The sequence below is a fragment of the Mustela lutreola genome, chromosome 4 (genome assembly GCF_030435805.1).
Source record: "Mustela lutreola isolate mMusLut2 chromosome 4, mMusLut2.pri, whole genome shotgun sequence".
Lineage (NCBI taxonomy): Eukaryota > Metazoa > Chordata > Mammalia > Carnivora > Mustelidae > Mustela > Mustela lutreola.
In genome coordinates, this window is record NC_081293.1 from 25,158,543 (window position 1) to 25,176,171 (window position 17,629).

The 17,629-nt window shown below is 54.8% G+C and overlaps 1 protein-coding gene across 5 annotated transcripts in view; it reads left to right on the forward strand.

The window, feature by feature from the left end:
• The window catches only part of SH3PXD2A (SH3 and PX domains 2A), a 230,145-nt gene that overhangs the window by 138,758 nt on the left and 73,758 nt on the right, over positions 1 to 17,629 (forward strand). For 4 of the 5 annotated variants that reach the window (XM_059173298.1, XM_059173300.1, XM_059173299.1 and 1 more), the window contains one exon: positions 8,605 to 8,633. In XM_059173298.1, coding sequence (XP_059029281.1) covers positions 8,605 to 8,633 — 29 coding nt within the window. Of the gene's footprint in view, positions 1 to 8,560; positions 8,634 to 17,629 lie in introns of those variants that run through there. The other variant, XM_059173302.1, reaches the window with a different exon arrangement.

Here is a 17,629-nt window from a genome sequence, read left to right on the forward strand (position 1 = left end):
AACCTCACTCCTAGCGTCCAAACCTCCTTCCTGCCTCTGCTCTTTCTCTGTTCATCTTTCAAGGGTGGCTCTAGAGCGCCCTCTTCTGGACATCCCTTCCCAATTGCCGGGGACCACTCTGACCTGTTCCCAGGAAATTCCTACACAACAAATCCTTTTGACCCGGATGGCAGATCACAAAGTGACTGTATGTTGTCCTCCCCTGCGTGTTTGTCTTGTCGCTGCCAACTAGACGGTGTGCTCTGTGAGGCCCAAACGGGTCTTCCTCGCCATCCTTCTGCTCAGACACAAGATCGGGGGGGGGGGGGGGGTAGACAGACAGACAGATGTGCTTGAAGAGAGACCAGGAAGGCCTGCAAACATGGAAGACCCCATCTGCCCTTCTGCCCAGGAACTTTGCAATTGAACCCCAGCACAGCGCTTGTCACTGCCCCTTCCATGGCTTCCCAGGTCTGGCCTGCTGTCCCCAGAAGTCCGGGGTTACCCATGGCCAGGCAGCCTGTGGGAGGCTCAGATTCTGTGGCCAGTGGGCTCAGTGGCCTCATGTCCCCTCCAGGAAGGCAGCTTTGTGCCTGCGCCGCAGCCTCCTCGTCCTTCACAGGCTGCTTGTCAGTCACCATCGAGGTGGGACTTCTTGGCACACACACAAGTGGAGACCCACTGGCCCGTTGTTTTCAGGGCCCTGAGCTGGCCCCCTGGGCCATAAGTCCATAGGGCCAGATTCTTATGAAGTCCATACCCACGAGGACAGGCCAGCCAAGCACCCCAATATCCTGGCCGCCATCCACACTCAGTCGAGCCCCTGCTGTGAAGACAGACTCTGCCAGCCTTCTCACCACATGCCAGTTCTGAGAGCTTTGCACATGACCTCAGGTCATCCCCCCAACAAAGGTAGGATATTTGTGTCTCCCCTGGACCACTGAAGGTGCAGAGAGGTTAAGTGACTTGCCTGTGGCACAAAGTGGCAAGTGGCTGAACCACGCTCCATCCCACCCACTCTCTGAACCCTCTGCTCTGAGGCCTGGATGCAGTGGAGCTGTCCCCGGGCTGGCAGCGCACTTGGGGCCTTTGCCCAGCATGGTTAGTCCAGTCAGAGAGGACAGACAGACAGTGCTTTGTCTTTCCGCTGTGGATGTGGCAGCTGCTGAGATGCTCTGAGATGTTGGGCAGATAAGCACAAGGCCTGGGAGGTTTCTGGGGTGTGCCACAGCCCCAGCCTGGGCCTCCCTGGGACTCAGCTGGGGGCGGGGGGGTAGTGCGGCGTACGAGACCCTTTCCCTCCCGAGGAATTCAGCTTTTTTGCCCAGGGCAGGAATTCCGGCCTCTCTGGACTGTCCACATGGCCACAATGGGGCCCATTCTCAGCACCCTGGAAAACACATCCTGTGGAGAAAGGACGGATTCTTGTTGGACACAAGGGCCCTCAGTACCACAGTTTACATCAGGGCACAAATGGGGGCAAAGAACAGCATTCATGCCCCCTCTGTCTGTCTTCCCTGGAGGTCGCTGCCCTGCAGGACCGTTCCTTGCAAAGGCTCTGAAAAGGCTGAGCAGAGACCCAGCTAGGGGCTGAGTGGGGCTGGAAAATCCCCCAGCCTACCTCCGACCTCAGCTGACCTGAAGCCCCTTTGCCCAGACCCTCCTCTCTCAGCGTCTGGTCCAACTGGGTCGGCTTCACAGAGAATCAGTAGGTTGCGAGGGCCCCGGGGAGAACCCTCACGCGAGGGCTGGGGAGACAAGCCACAAGTGTTCATTTGCCAGTGTTTTTAAAGACTTTTTCTGCCGGAGTAACAAATTTCCCATCATAACCCAAAACAGACAAGTTAACAGGTGGACACCTAAAACAGGTTTCACAAGACAATACTGATCTTTCCATGACTGACACCATCGTTTTGTCTATCTTTTTAAAAGATCTTATTTATTTGACACAGAGAGAGAGATCACAAGTAGGCAGAGAGGCAGACGGCGGGGGGGGGGGGGTAAGGAAACAGGTTCCCCACTGAGCAGAGAGACTGATGCGGGGCTCGATCCCAAGACCCTGGGAATCATGACCTGAGCCGAAGACAGAGGCTTTAACCCACTGAGCCACCCAGGTGCCCCTTGTCTATCTCTTTAAAATGCTTATTGGGACATACTAAGATGGTTTCAGAACTCACTAAGGGGTCAGAGCCTGTCATTTGAAAGGCATTAGTTTGCTATTGTTATTTCTTTTTTTTAAATTTACATATAATGTATTATTTGTTTCAGGGGTACAGATCTGTGATTCATCAGTCTTATACAACATGCAGCCCTCACCACAACACATACCCTCCCCAGTGTCCATCACTCAAGTACCCCATCCCCGCAAAACCCTCTTCCCTCCAGCAACCCTCAGTTTGTTTTTTTCCTGAGAATAAGAGTCTCTCATGGTTTGTCTCCCTCTCTGATTTTGTCTTGTTTCATTTTTTCCTCTTTCCCTATGATCCTCTGCCTTGTTTCCCAAATTCCTCATATCAGGGAGATCATATAATTGTCTTTCTCTGATTGACTTACTTCCCTTAGCATAATACCCTCTAGTTCCATCCACATCATTGCAAAGGCAAGATTTCTCTTTTTTGATGGCTGCATAATATTCCTGTGTGTGTGTGTGTGTGTGTGTGTGTGTGTGTGTACACCGTATCTTCTTTATCTATTCATCTGTTGATGGACATCTAGGTTCTTTCAATAGTTTGGCTATCGCGGACATTGCTGCTGTAAACATTGGGGTGCACATGCCCCTTTGGATCACTACATTTGTATCTGCTGGGTCATAGGGTAGCTCTATTTTCAACTTTTTGAGGAACCTCCATGATGTTTTCCAGAGTGGCTGCAGGAGCTTGCGTTCCCCTCGACAGTACAGGAGGGCTCCCTAAAAAGGGTTAGTTTAAAGCAGCTTGCCCTGCTGCACCAGCCACTGGGGCAGAGCTGGGCCCAGAACTGGGGTCTGTTGATGTCAGGGCCAGACTTGGCACCAGCGCTCTCCCATCCTGCTCCCTCACCACCTGCCTCGCTTCTTAACAAAAATCTTCCTCCAGTGACACTCTGACCACATCCTCCCTGACTCTGAAATCTTCTGGATTTCACGGAGGGACATTGACACCCCCCTCCGCCCCTTCCCCCACCCCCACCAGCCTGGCCTTTCCCTGCCTGTCCATCTGCTTACCTACCCTCCCCGGTTTGACTCCCATTTGGAGCTGCTTATTCCCGATTCTAGAACTTTCCACCCTCTACTCTCTGCATGGATCCAAATACCCCTGATCCTTCAAGTCTCAGCTCAAAGCCCACTGCTCCTGGAAGCCTGTCTTAGATGTTCTGCAGCCCCAGATCTTTTTTTCTGCACTTGGAATGTAACCACTCCTATGCTTCTTGGAATGTCTCAGAATGTTAGGTTTCTCACTGTGCTGGTTAGTTGTGTTCCCCCAACTTCGCCCTAAACACACAGGCCGGAGCAGGTCCTGTTTCTCCTGTACCTGCCCAGGCCTTCACAAGCAGCCTACAGCAGGAGCTGGAAACAGGCTTAGTGGTGGATAAGGGCAGTCAAGGTCATTGTTACACATCTCAAGGGTTCTGTGTCATTGTCCTGGCCACGGCTGCGTACCCTCACTCCAGACCCCGTAGTCCAGGCCCCACCCAGGTCCCCTGAGACCCCTGGGCTCTCAAGGTCACCCAGAGCCAGCCATCTGGCCAGCCAGCAGGCCTCTCAAGCAGTTCCAAGCGGCAGCAGGCCCTGCAGACAGGCGTCCTGGGCTGAGCGGCCAATGTCAGCCAGCAGACAGGAGGGTGAGAACATCAGGCTTGAAGTTCCTGCGTGCACATCCTCCTTGCCAGGGCACTCTCTAATGGGAGCAAGAATGGGAGGGAGAGGTGGTGGCAGGCAGCAGAGGACTCAGTTCCACCTGGCAGGGACTCGGCGTCCTTCCGCAGAGCTGGCCTGGCCAGACCCTCAGCGGCTCTCCCAGGCTTTACCTCCCATCCCAGGACCCTGACGGGCAAGGCGGCTGCCTCCTTTCCCCCAGCAAGAGCCTCCCCCTGCTGCTCAAGCATCCCCTTCTTTTCGCCCGCTCCCCAGTGGCCTCAGCGTGGGGAGTATCCCACCGAGAATGTCACTGCAGCTTGGGGAGGCTGGGCAAACTTCAGAAGGCCTCAGGAGCTCAGTCTTCCTATTCATAAAATGGGTTCCCACCACCCCTGCCTATTTCAGGGCACTGATGGTCCCTTGCATGCTGGGAACTCTCAGGGGAGGGCAGGAACGGAAGGCTTGTGCAAAGACAGGTGACCAGCAGGTAGGAATTGTTAAATGCCTCCCCTGCTCCCTGCTTCGGCCTCATGCCCTTTGCTGTCTCCAGCCCAGCCTGTTCACTAGAAGGTTGTCGGAGGAAGCAGCAGACCTTACCAAGAGAAATTAAAGTCAGGGAAAAGGGGGGAAAATGAAGCTTGACTGCCCCCCTTCAGCCATAGCATGAAAATGCAGGACCTTTATGCCTTGTGGCTTGGGGCTCAGGGAGTAGGCCACCCTGGAAGGTTAAAGTCACCTGATAAGTGAGCCCAGGCATGCCGATTCCTAGGGGTCAGTGTCTCCCTGAAGATACGACTGTGGCCAGATGGGCCCTGTTCAGATGTTCAGTGCATGGGGAACGGGGTCTCTCTGGGGGTGGAGGGGCATGCTCGGCAGAGAGTAGTGCTTGTTTTGTGTCCGTGAAAGCCCAAAACTCTGCAAACGGGGTTGGAGTAGCCCCTGCTGGGTACTATGCTGCCAGCATCAAGGTGAGGTCCAAGTTCAAACAAGCCTTAGTCAATTGGGTAGCAACTGAGGTGGGGTCAGTTCCAGATATGAAAGACAGATAACGAAGACAATTTATATGGCATTTTCTGGGCTGGGGCACTATGCTAAGCCCTTTTATGCACACTGTACGTTTCATCTTCCCTGAATCTTAAGGTACTGTTATTATCCCCATTCTACAGATAGAGAAACAGAGGCTCAAGATGGCCAACCAGTTAGTACGTAGCAGAGGGTTGAACTGGGCTCTCTCTGCTTCTGGAACCTGTCCCTGCTCCTAGAAGCAGGGCCAGGAGATGAACTGTTTATATCCTGAGATTGTGGGGGAGGGGGCAGGAGAGGCTTCTGGAGGCCCTGTTGAGATGAGGGAGGGGTATGGTGGTGTGCTGGAGGAACTCCGCACCTCTCTCCCCAACCAGGCCAGACCCATGGATCAGTCTGCTAGAATGGCCTGGTCACTGTACCTGGGGTCTTAGTCATCCTCAGTACCAGCTGAGGAGAAGGCTGATGGAACCGAGTCAGGATACAGCCTGGAAGCCTTTGCAATGACATTAGCTTCTGGCAGCCCTGGAGGGAGACGGGCCTTCCCCTCCCCTTCTGCTTCCTGTGGCTCCCTGGCATAGAGTGATTCAGCAGCAAGTTGGGAGGGAGCTAGACTGGGACGTGCCTGGGTAGAATCTCGGGCAGGGTGGGGGCAGTCAGCACCAGCTGGGGGCAAGAATGGGAGCCTGGGGTGGGGGGCGTGCCAGGGGCAGGTGGCGTGTGGGAAGAGATCTTGAATTGCTAGGGTGCTGAACCCCAGTAGAGGGGCCTGCAGTCCCGCCCAGGGCAGCTGGAGGTGGGCACCCCCTGCCTTCCCTCACCATGCCTGATATGTGAGGGATCAGGGAGTGCCTAGCATACTCAGTGGCTGAAAACACAAAACGCCTTTGCTCAAAAGTGCCCAACCAGAAACCTGCAAGAGGTTTCCTATGAGGGCCATGCCTGCTTGGGCTGGAGGCCAGGTGCCCTGTGACGGATTCCTGTACCGGCCTCTCCCACCAGTCAGTCACAGCCCGGCCACCCCCACTGCCAGGGAGCCTCCCCTCCATTGACCCAGGTGCTTCTCAGACCCCCACAGACCTGCCGTTCCCCTCTCTTCCTTGCACCCATAGCTCCAGGGTGGCCGTGTTGGAGGATCTGAGCACCGGAGGAAGGCCTGGGTTCTCGGTGCCCAATCCCAGCCTCACCCCCTGCTCATCGTATGACCTTGAACAAGTTGTCAGCTTCTCTAAGCTTTGCCCACCTCACCTCCTAACCTGGGGTCCAGGTGGGAGGGGCTTATACTTGGGTTAAAGGAAGGGCTGGCCAGGGGATCTGTCTGGAAGATTCTCTGGCACTGCAAGCACATCATTCTTACTAAGCAGAAAAGTTTCTTAGCGGTGGCTTGGGTCCTGATGGGGACAATGGTATAGTGCTGCCCGGTACCACTCCTGCCTGTAGTGAAGGGGAGTTCTCAGCTAACACTTGTCAGAGATGCAGACAGTGTGGTTGGGGGTGGGGGTGGGGCTAGAGGGTCTCCACATCTGAATTTGTAACCAGCTCCTCAGATGAGCATGTTAAATAACCGAGCTGACTATTGCTGACCTGGGCACAGCACAGAGGAATTATGTCCCTCTCCCCCTTCCAGTCCTCAGTGTGCCCCCCTGTCACCCGATAATGACCTGCCTGTCTCCCTTCTTGGTGCTGTTGACAAGCTGAAAGCGAATCCTGGGGAGCCCACAGCTGCACAAACGAGAGAGGAGGAAGGTGGCTATGGCACTGAGAGGAAGCCATCCCCGCCAGGACCATGGGCAGCCCGTGGATGGTCAGCGGGGCCCTTGTGGTCCCAGGCCCCTGAGGGCTTCTCCTGCAGGGACAGCAGGAACACAGCTCCTTTCCCAGGCCTCCCTCACTCTGCAAAAAAGCCCGAGAATCAATTCCTCCCCAGGAGTGGCAAGCTGGCTGGGCAGGACATAGCCACCACTTAACACTCTCCTCTCCACGGAGAATTCTCCCCACAGCTGAGCTCCAGGCACTCCAGGAAAGTCTGTCCTGCTCTTCCCTTCCGTCCTAGGGACACGAGCTTGCCTGCCCTGCCAGGTCAGGCTTGGGGGGCAGATGGGAACTCCCCACCTTCCTAACTCCTTCCGGAGGCAGCAGGTTTACCAGGTCCGCCTCCAGCCCATGGACCCTGCCTTTTCCGTTCTTCCGTTCTTGCTCCTTCCCAAGCTGGATGGTCTTGGGCAGTGGCTCACCCTCTGTTTTTCATCTGTAAAATGGGAGTGATAGGACCTTCCTCTTAGTGTGGATGTGAGGACTGAAAGGAGCATGGAGTACTAGGGAGTTCTCAAACTAAGATGGGCAGGTAGGGGGTAGGTATCAGAAATGCAGGTTCCTGGGCATCAGCCCGTTTCTGAATCACTGGGGGTCTGAGCCCAAACTTTAGAAAACTCAGGAGCCTAGGAGAGGCGGAACCCCTCACCCTGGGCTGTGCAAGCAAATCGCTTTGGTGCTTAACTCCCCCAAAGCTCAGGCTACTCCCCAGACCTCCAGAATCAAGGAGTCTGCACGAGTTTAACGGCCTTTCTTATGAACCTGCTGTTCCTTCTCCCACGAAATCACTTCTTTCCAGCTGGCAGACCTAGCTGGCCAGTTCGCTTACACCAAAGTCCGGCAATTGCCATTTTCTTTGATCCCCCCAGGGAAAATAAAGGCATTTCCTCTAGTCTCCAGATAGATCTCCAGCCAGCCTCTCCTGAGCACTCAAGGAACCTTAAGCATTTCAGACGCCTGTGACGTTCCCCGAAGGATTCGCGAATGGCAGCGGTGGTGGGAGGGGCCAAAGGCAGGAATAAGGGCGGGGTTTGGGAAGTAGCCTGATCCTGAGCCTGAGTTAATTCCTTGCTGGAGGGCCGGGCAAGTCGCAGCTGGTTTTAGTCCAGGGCAGCCTAAAGGAGGCTCGGAGGTGTTGAATTATTGCCATTGAAGAGATTTGAACCCAGTTCTCCCTCAAAAGCTCAAGCTCCATTCTTACTATTCCTAGCCTCCCTCAGGGCTTGCTGAACCTCCAGCTTCCCAGCCCGAGCCTTTAAGGTGAAAGCCACATCTGTTCAGTATTCAGCCTGCAGTCTGTAAATCTCCACACCTACACCAGGCCCAGGGGAAGTAATAGGAGGAGTCAAGCCACAGTGTGACCTCAGAGAGCCTTGGGTCCAGGGCAGGGGCAGACTTTCATCAAAGGGTCACACAAATCTAATTATGCAGAGGAGAGGAGGAGATGGGGAGGATGTTGGGGAAGACACGCTGAGGAGGTGACACTTCAGTCGTGACTGGAAGTCTGAGTGGGCATGAGGAAGCGGTGCAAAGAATTGGGAGGGGAAGCGCTGCAGGGGAGGGACGCGGGCGCCCCGGGCCTCAGTTTCCCTGTTTACAAAGTGTGAGAACCTGCCCCGCGCTGCCCCACCCGCTGAGGACCGGGACGGTGTGTCCCCCCACCCTAGATCCTCTCATCGGGCCGGCCGGGGGCGGGGCGGGGCGGGGCGGGGCCCGCGGCTCGCGCCCAGGGTTGGGCTGGCGGGGGGACCCGCGGGCAGGCGCGGCGCGCAGTGCGTGCGGCTGCGGAGCGCGCGGCTCGCGGGCCGACTGGGATCACATGAGCAGTGGTGCCGGGGACCGACCGCAGCCGGACGGTGGGCTCCCCGCAGCCGCAGCCCCGCAGCCCCGCAGCCCCGCAGCCCCGCGCCCTACCCGGCCCTAACCATGTCTATCTGTTGTTGCTTCTTTTTCAGGGATTATGGCAGTTCCAAGAGAAAATCAGGTAAGGGAGCCTCCGGGCATTTTTCCTTCCAACCTCCCTTCCCGCTTGGCGCTCGCGCCTCTCGGATCCTGCAGGGGACTTAAGGGGGGCTTGTCCTTGCCGGCTGCCCAGTGTTCCCTTCAGGTGTCCCCCTCCCCAGCCCATGGCCCCTAAGCTCTCTGGTACTCGCACCTTCCCCTTCTCCTACGGAGCCCCTCAGGCTCTCCCCGTGGGAATGCGGATGGGTGCATGGGAGGATGTGGGGGTGTCTCATGAAGGGCCCCCCGCAACCCTGGCAGCCGACTCCTGCCCCCGCCCCCCGCGGGCTGCTGTGCTTATTACTGGGCACTGCTGTGACTTCTTGGGTCCTTCCGGTGGTGCGGCGGTGATGAGGGGGTTAACAGAGACGCAGGGTTTTCCCCGTGCGAAGGTGAGATCCTGGACCAAAAAGGGGATCCTACTTGAGTGGCTGTGAGTTTTTAACGCCTGCAACACAAACCTTCTCCTTTTCCCCCACCTCAAAGCGCTTTCTCATTGCTGCGGGGGTGGGGGCGGTACAGTAATCCCAGCAGAGGCCGGGATTGGGGGGGGGGGGTACCCGTCCTGGCATTGGCCTGACAGGTGCCCGGGTCCACCCGGAGTTTGCGAAAGAGATGCGGACAGGAAGAGAGGCGGGGCGAGTCCTCCGACGCTGTGTGCTGGGGTCAGAGAAGGATTCTCTCCGAGTGTGGGAGGCGGGGTTCTGCACATGCCTGGGTGTGGGTGACGCATAGGTCATTGGGGAAGAGTGGTCCCTAGGAGTTAGGACTGTGTGTCTAGCGGCGGGGCGGGGGAGGGGTGCGGCAGGGGGAGGTGGCAGACTGAGCGATCTGTGTTGACATATGTGTTGCCCATATTTATGGGGGTGGTGAGTTAGGGGACCAGCAGCCATCTGGGGGTTCTGGCACTCGGGGATGTGGGAGTATGTATTAACACGTGGCTCCAGCTGTCGGTCCCCTGGGAAGATATCCGTTCAAGTGCCTTGACCTACGGACCCGCAGAGGTGTATGCGCCCATATATGAGGGATAGAATGTGAGTTGGGATACATGGAATTGTATGTCATGAGTGTTTCTGAGTATGGCTTGGTATGTTTTGTGTGTGCAAGTGCTTGCTGATATGTTTCTTGGGACCAAGAAAGTTGCACCCTGGTTTATGTATGGGGTGAGGTGGGGGGTTGCATGTGTGTAGGTGGGGCTGTGTGTGGACATGTGTGGGTCTTCCCCGTTGTATGCCATGAGCGTATGTTAACTCCTTAGGGCGCTAGGGTGTTGAGTGTGTGTGCCACTGTGTTGGGATGTATCTGGTTAGAGTCTGTGTTCATGTGTGTTTGTGTCCCTGTTTGGGAGGTGTCTAGTGTGGAAAGAGATGAGTGTGCATGTGCATGTGCCTATGAGCTGGGCAGGGTCAGGGAGTCTCAGGTCTGCCCAGCCACTGGTGCAGAAGGATATTTCCTGTGTGAACAGAAGGGAGAGGCTGCATTAGGAACCTGAGGAATTGTATATTGCATATGGGCCCATTGTCAACTTGCAGTCAGAGCCGGGGGGGGGGGGGGCGTCGGCAGGGAACACGCGTGGGATTGTATTCTGTCACTTCACCTCCCACCCCCACCCAAGAACCTTGCCTCAGAGGTCTAGTGTACTAGCTGTGCCTGGGCTCAGATTCTGCTCTGCGTGACCTTAGACAAGTTTCTAAACTCTGCCTCAGTTTCCTCATTTTCTACATATTATCTACCTCACATGTAGCAGTTTAAATGATTTCATGTAGGGTACCCCTTAGGACATAATAACTCAAGTATAAGTTGGAAATCATCAGTATTTTCTGAAGCCCTGGGACCTTGGGTGAGTCCCTTCTCTATTCTGGGCCTCAGTTTCCCCTCTAGAAAGTCAAGGGACCAGATAACCTCTCAGGTCCCCCTACTGTCCATCTCCTCCCACTCCCATCTCCGAGGCTCAGGTTCCGTGCTGCTTCCTTAAATAAGGCAGAGCCCCACCCAGACTGCTTTACCCAGGGAGGGCCTCCCCTGGTTTCTCTGCCTTCCACTCTCAGGCCAGGAAAAGGATGGAGAGAGAAATTTAATTTACATTGGCTTATGATAATGGCCACTTAGTGTCATGGTTAAAAGTGCAAGTTCTGGAGCCAGACAGCAGGAATGTCAAGCCTTGCTATTCCTCCTCTGGGACCTTGGGCAGATTTCCTTCTTTCTTTTTTTTAAAAAATATTTTATTTATTTATTTGATGGACAGAGATCACAAGTAGGCAGAGAGGCAGGCAGAGAGGGAGGGGGAAGCAGGCTTCCCACTGAGCAGAGAGCCCGATGCAGGGCTCGATCCCAAGACCCTGGGATCATGACCTGAGCTGAAGGCAGAGGCTTTAACCCACTGAGCCACCCAGGCACCCCCTTGGGCAGATTTCTTACCCTCTCTGTGCCTGATCACTCCTCTGTAAATTGGGGACGGTATCCATACCCATCTTGTAGTGGTTAATTTTATACGTCAGTGGTATTTAGATATTTGATATTTAGATATTTGGTGAAGCATTATTCTGCATGTTTCTGTCAAGGTAGTTTTTGGATGAGATGGACATCTGCTACACTTGGAGTCAAAGAAATTACCTCCCCTAACATGGGTTGGCCTCTGATCGGTTGAAGACCTTAATAGAACAAAGGCTGACCTCCCCCCAAAAGAACAAATCGAGCTACCAGACTGCCTTTGGATTTGAACTGCACCCGAGTCTGCAGCCTACCATCCTGTCCTTACCCCATCAGATTTGGGCTCACCAAGCCCTCATAATCACGTGTGCCAATTCCTTAAAATAAGTCTCTTTCTCTATATATACACATTCTGTTCTGTTTCTCTGGAGAACACTGACTAACATACACCTCATGTGGATATAATGAAGATTGTACAAACTCATCTCTGTAAACATGCTTAGAACACTCCCTGTAGCCTAGAAAGCTCTCCCAAAGTGCCAGCCCCTATTATTTATTGAGCATCCCCTAGAGGCTGGCAACTTCACATAGGTTTTCTTATTTGCTGTCCAGAGGCTCATTGCATATGAGTGATGGGATTCCCATTTTACTGATGAGACACTGAGGCTCTGAGAGGTTGGCTGCCCCCTGTCCATGGCAAAGTAAGGATCTGAGTCCATGTTCAGGGCTCCATGTTCAGCCTGCTCCGTAATGAAGTTCACGGAGCTTCCCAGAGTCACTCCAACTAGCAATGCATGCACAGAGAACATGGGTGCTGTTCCCTGGTCATCACTTTTCACATATTAGTCCCCAAAGCCCCAGGTCTCCTCCTCCGAGGTGTCTCTTATTGAGCATAGTTCTAAGACTTGAAGCCAGGCCGGGGGAAGGTGGAGTTGATGGCAAGAAAGTTCTCAGGCAGCTTACGGCCTCTTGGAAGTGGCAGGACTGGTGACCTTGAAACTGGACGGCAGTATAGCCTCAGACTTCTCTGCTCGCTCCTTCCCTGCACTGAACCTGCTCCTCCCCACATCTTCCCCATGCCACCCACCATCCTTGCCCTTGCCCCGGCCCAGCATCGAGAAGGGGCCCTTAACCCCTTCCTTTCTCTCCCCTGCGAACCCGACCTCCACCATCATACCGTGTTGGAAGCTCCCTTCTCTTCGGGAAGACCTCAGCTTTCTTCTGATCTGTCTGCTCCCACCCCTGCCCCTGCACATTGTTCTCCACACCACAGCTAGAGTGAGCTCTTCAAAGCAAGGATCAAATCATGTGCTTTTCGGCTTAAATTGCCCCATCCTGTGCAGAATAAGCTCTTTAATCCGGCTCACAAGCCCTGTGTGCTTTAGCCCCTGGCCTCCTGTCCTGCCCCAGGCTCTACCCTCTTCTGCCTACCCAGCCCAACATTCCTGCCCCGCCCTCTGCACTGTCCTGCCTCTCACCTTCCCGTTCCTTAAACACAACACAACAAGCTTGTTCTCTCCACACAGCCTTGCACTTGCTCTTCTGCCACCCGGAATGCCGTTCCCTGATGTTTCATACAGCTGCCCCTTCTTAACATTTTCAGCTTAATTGTGACCTCAGAGAAGTCCTGATTCTCCAGTGTTTAGCTGCCCCCTCCTATCACCATGTGCATTACTGACCACATTCTATCTTTTGGGTGTTCTTGGCTGTGATCTGTGTCCCAACACCTTGAGAGGGAAGACCTTGCTGCCAGGCCCACACTAGTGGCGGGGTCATCCCCCCCTCCCCCATGCTGGTTGAATGTGCAAGCTCACATGTGCGTGGATGAGGGGTGGGTCAGGACAGAAGGCTCTCTGCATCCTCAAATCAGGGGACATGATCTGGGAAGAGGAGCAATTTTGCTGGTTGGGGGCAGAGAATAGGCAACTGCGGTGATCAAGGGACAGCACTTGGGCAAAGGTGGGACAGCAGGATGGAGCATGGCTTATTTGGACACCAGAGACTTCCGCTGACCTTCCTGAGTGCCAGCAGCTATAGGCCAGGTGCTGTGTTGGGTGTTGTGGTTACAGGGATGGGTCTTTCCTCGAGGAGTTTGCAGTCTGCCAGGGTGATGAACTGTGTATATATAAGAATGTCCTGTTAGAGGGAAGCAAGGAAGTGACATGGGTACCTGAGGGAGAGTAGTCAGGGTGAAAGCATAGACAGTGCAAAGGCCCTGGGGTGGAAGCATACTCAAGGGAGGTTTGTGGCTGGGGTGGAGAATAGTGGAGGGCAAGGTGGTAGGAGGTGAGAGCAGAGAGGTAGCTGGGGGTGGGGGAAGCAGCACAGACCACGTAGGGCTTCTCAGGCCATTTCAAGGGTTTTGACTTTTTGAAGAGCCACTAAGGGATTCTGAGGAGGTGGGGGGCATGATCTAACTTAGATCTCAGAAGGATTCTTCTGACTGGTGAGTGGAGATGGACCAGGAAAGGAAATAGGTGAGAGGTCATGAGAATTCCAGCAGCAATGGAAGCTGAGCTGCCATCAGTGTGGCCTGGACTTGGATGATCAGGTCCAAGCCACGAGCGGTTCCTGTGGGTGCTGGGGAGCGGCAGTCAGCCCCACTTGCCAATCATGTGACGTTGGGCCGGCCCCCTCCCACTGGTTCTGCTGTATTGGTCAGGGAGCAACTAGAGAAGCAGACCCAGGGGGAGCTACTCATTGAGAAGTTTCTCACAAGGAATTGGCTTACAAGTCAGGTCCAAGGGCAGGCCAGCGCCAGTCTACAGGTGAAATCTCCTCCTCCGAGAAGCCTCAGCTCTGCCCTCAAGGCCCTTCAGCTGACTGAGCACCCCCTGCCAAGTAGCTAGGATGATCTCACTCAAAATAAACAAATCACGGACTTCGTCACATCTGCAAAATACCTTCCACAGCAGCACATGAGGCATGAGTGGTGGGGGTCCCTGGGGTAACTGGGAACTGGAGCCTGGCCAGGCTGACCCGTAAAACTGGCCGTCACGCCCTTAAAATGACGTCTGAGCTGCTGCCTGCTGCCAAGCGAGGAGGGTCCCTGGAGGTGATGCAGCGAGGGGGCTTCGGGCCCAGTGGTGGGGAGGTCCTGTTGCCCGTCGTGGTTCTTGGCTTCCTCCACGAGCTGAGAGGGGGCTGGAGCAGGCTCTCCCCTGAGCAGTGGGTGCTCTTCAGACCTGACGAAGACCCAGTGCCCCTCTCACTTCTGGAAGCTGCCTCTCCCCGTCCCGGCTGTAGAGTTCTGAGTTTTGCCGCCAGGGGGGGCACGCGGCCACGGAACCCGCGGTTTCCTCTTGGCCCCGCGGTGCGGCCCCGCAGACGGCCTGATGATCCAGACCCTCCAGCGGTCCCGTGAGGAGCTTTGTCTTCTCTGAACGCAAATGAGGTTGCTCAAGAGTGTGGCAAGTTTGTTCTTTTGGGCAAGTGTTGATGTTCCTCCTGAAATCCTGTTTACTTTATCCTTTTCTTTGGAAAATTAGTGAGTTCAGCCTGACTTCCATTTTACTGATTGTAAAATCTGCATTACTGGACGGAGTTAATACGATCCGGGTTCCTCTGGCAGGCACAGAAACACATTGCTTGAAGACAGGAGTTCAGGTTTCGGCGTCAGACGGACAGGGTTGGAACCCCAGCTCTGCCATGTGTTTGCTCTGTGACTGGCGGGTTGCCTAACCGCTGACCCCCTCATGCCTTTACCCCCTTATGGAAAATGGGGGTAAAAATAGTGTCGGTCTCGTTAAACGTCAGGATCGAAGTAGCAGAGTCCTGGCACACAGCGAGCTCCCAATGATGGCGGCTGCCACTGTTACTGGTTTAAGTATTGATCGATTCTGAAAGGAGGGGAGACGTGGGTCTTCCCTCTTGTCCGTGAGTTGAAAGACCCCCTGGAAGCATTTATTTTCCAGGCCTGACCTCAGAGAAGATGGAAGCTAGACCCGGCCACTGTGGTAGAGTTGGTAGAATTAAGAACCCAGATTCTGGAGCCAGAATACTTAGTTTCATGTCCCAACCCTGTCAGTGGTGTGGTCTCAAGCAAGTCCTTAACTTCCCTGTGCCTCGGTTTCCTTGTCTGTGCTGTGGGAACGATGATTCATCAGGTTGTTTGAGGCTTGAATACGAGTAATTTCCTGTGAAGTGTTAACTCCAGGACCGTGCCTGGCACAGTAAATGCTTGCTGACGTCTGACGCCGAAACCTGAACTCCTGTCTTCATTTTTATTCTGAATAGGAGGCAGTCCCATGGGTATCTAGCTCTTCAACAGGAGAGACCCCTGGCTTTGCTATTTGCCCTCTTCCAAGAAGCAGGTCCTGTCACCCGGACAGGAAAAGGTAGAGTGTGCACCATCTCATAATTGCTATTAAACCTTGCAGCAACCTGGAGAGGTGGTCTTGTCCCCATTTTATAGACCAGGAAAGTAGGTTAAGGAACTTTGCCTCAGGTCACCTGGCCAGGTAGACCTAGGATTCGAATCTGGCCCTTCTGACCCAAACCTCTTCCACTGAAGTCTGTTCCGTCCTGAGCCAAGGCCTAGGGGATCCACAGGTGACCAGGACTTGGGTTCTGAAGGCCTCTAGGAGGAGGGTCCATAAACTGGGATGGGGGCTGCCCCAAGAGAATTAGACTGAGACATCTAGAGGGAACTTATTGGTCATAAGGGATTCTTAATTGGGGAAAAGTTTTCTTTACGGGATGAATTTGGTTTTTAATGAAGTGGATTTGCTTAAAGCCCATAAGTACTGGCCACTGTGAAGATTGTCTACCCTCCTCCTATAGAGGAAGGCCCTAAGAGGGGGGCTCTGTCTGTCCAAGGTGGGAGTGGGCGGAACTGGTCCCCCACTGGTCACATTGCCACCAGGCCTTAGAGCTAGGTGGAAGTGTGAGTAGGGCCATTACAATGCAGAGAAAGTAGGTCTGTAAGGCCTCTGGGACTGTCCTCCCCCAAGATAAAGGCCCTATGCAGCCATAGGAGGAGGGGGACAAAGACACAGCGGGCAGCAGCCGCCTTCACTCCCCATCCAGAGGGCAGCTCTCCTAGAGGCTTTCATTTCTCTTAAGTGATTGTTGTCACTGCCCCCACAGAGCTCAGGTTCAACCGAGAAAGCAGGATGTTGTCAGGGACTCATTAACGACTGCAAGACAGGCTAGGTTGCAATCGTAAGCCATGGGAGTCAACCAGAGGGGGACAGGGCTAGGAAGATGGGGGAGGCTGGGGATGTGCAGGGGTTAGGCAGCTGCCCCCGGTGGAGGGCCAGGCATGAGCAAGGATTCAGAGGCTGGAATCAGGGTGAGGAATATGAGGTAAAGAGAGGTGTCCAGCCCGGTGGAAGTGGAGAAAGGGTTAGGAGAGGGGATGACAGGAGATGAGTCTGGAAAGGAAGCTCTGGAGACAAGATCAGCAAAGACTTTTCATAGCAGTTTCCAAGGCTTTCTTCTCTGCCCAAGCCACCCATCATCAGTGAGAGAGGCCCAGGCTGCTCGGAGAACTCGGCCAAGACATTCCTGGCACCCTCAGATAGGCCGTTCCAAAAGTGAACGTGTCTCATGAAGCCATCGCCTTCTGGCACATCTCACGGGGGCTGGTGTTTTTACACAATTCTTATTTTCATGGCTCTGGGTCCTCAGCCTGATGTCACCCCTGGAGTTCAAAGCCAGCTAATTGGAAATGAAAGGAGACTGATTGATCTGGCAGTGCCACGAGCAGCCCATGTGGCAGTGATGGGATGGAGAAAGTGAACACACTGCTCACGTGTGTGTCTGTGCCTCCCCTCCCACACCCGGAGGCAGCGCGGCCTCCCCTGCCCTACTGGCCTGGACACGGAGCTCAGGTTGGCCAGCACAGGCAGGGCTCCTGGCCTCCCCCGCCCCACCCCCAGCTAGCCTGGCTGCCCTCGGCCCTGCTTGCTTTGCCTTACTCTGCCCCTCACTGCTGTCTCCCATCTTCCTCTACTAGGAAAGTACTAGAAAGATGGCCCTGAATTAAACAGCAAGAAAAAGGCTAGAGGTGTGCTCTGGAGTCCCCAGGCCCTACCCAGACCTGCTGAATCACCCTCTCTGCAGTGGGGCCCGGGAATTCGTAGGGTTGACAGGCTCTCCAGGGATTGGGCGATCAAGCCAGGGGCAAGTATGAGATGGGTCATACTTGTGGTTGATGGCAGTGTTCGGGGTAGACAGGCAGTGAGGGTGCCTGAGGACTGGTGGGGCAGCCCCTGAAGGGACACTCAGCTGTCTCCCAAGTCAGGGAGACGGTGGGCCACCAAGGGAATGTGGGACCTGTTGGGGGCCAGGGAGCACTGGCCCAGCGGTCCCGGCTTGGAGAACAGCCCAGGGGTCTGCCCAAGCACTGGTCTCCCTCCTGGCCTCATCAGGAGGCAGTGATGAGACTTCCGTCTGCCTTTTCTTTCCACAAGGTTGTCTTCTTGGGGGTAGGAAACACCCACATTGTGGTCCAGCAAAGAAATGTTTCCCACCGCAGCCCTCGGCCAGAAAATAATGTGTTCCTCACTTCGGTTCTTTGGTTTATAGGCATGTGACAGAAAACAC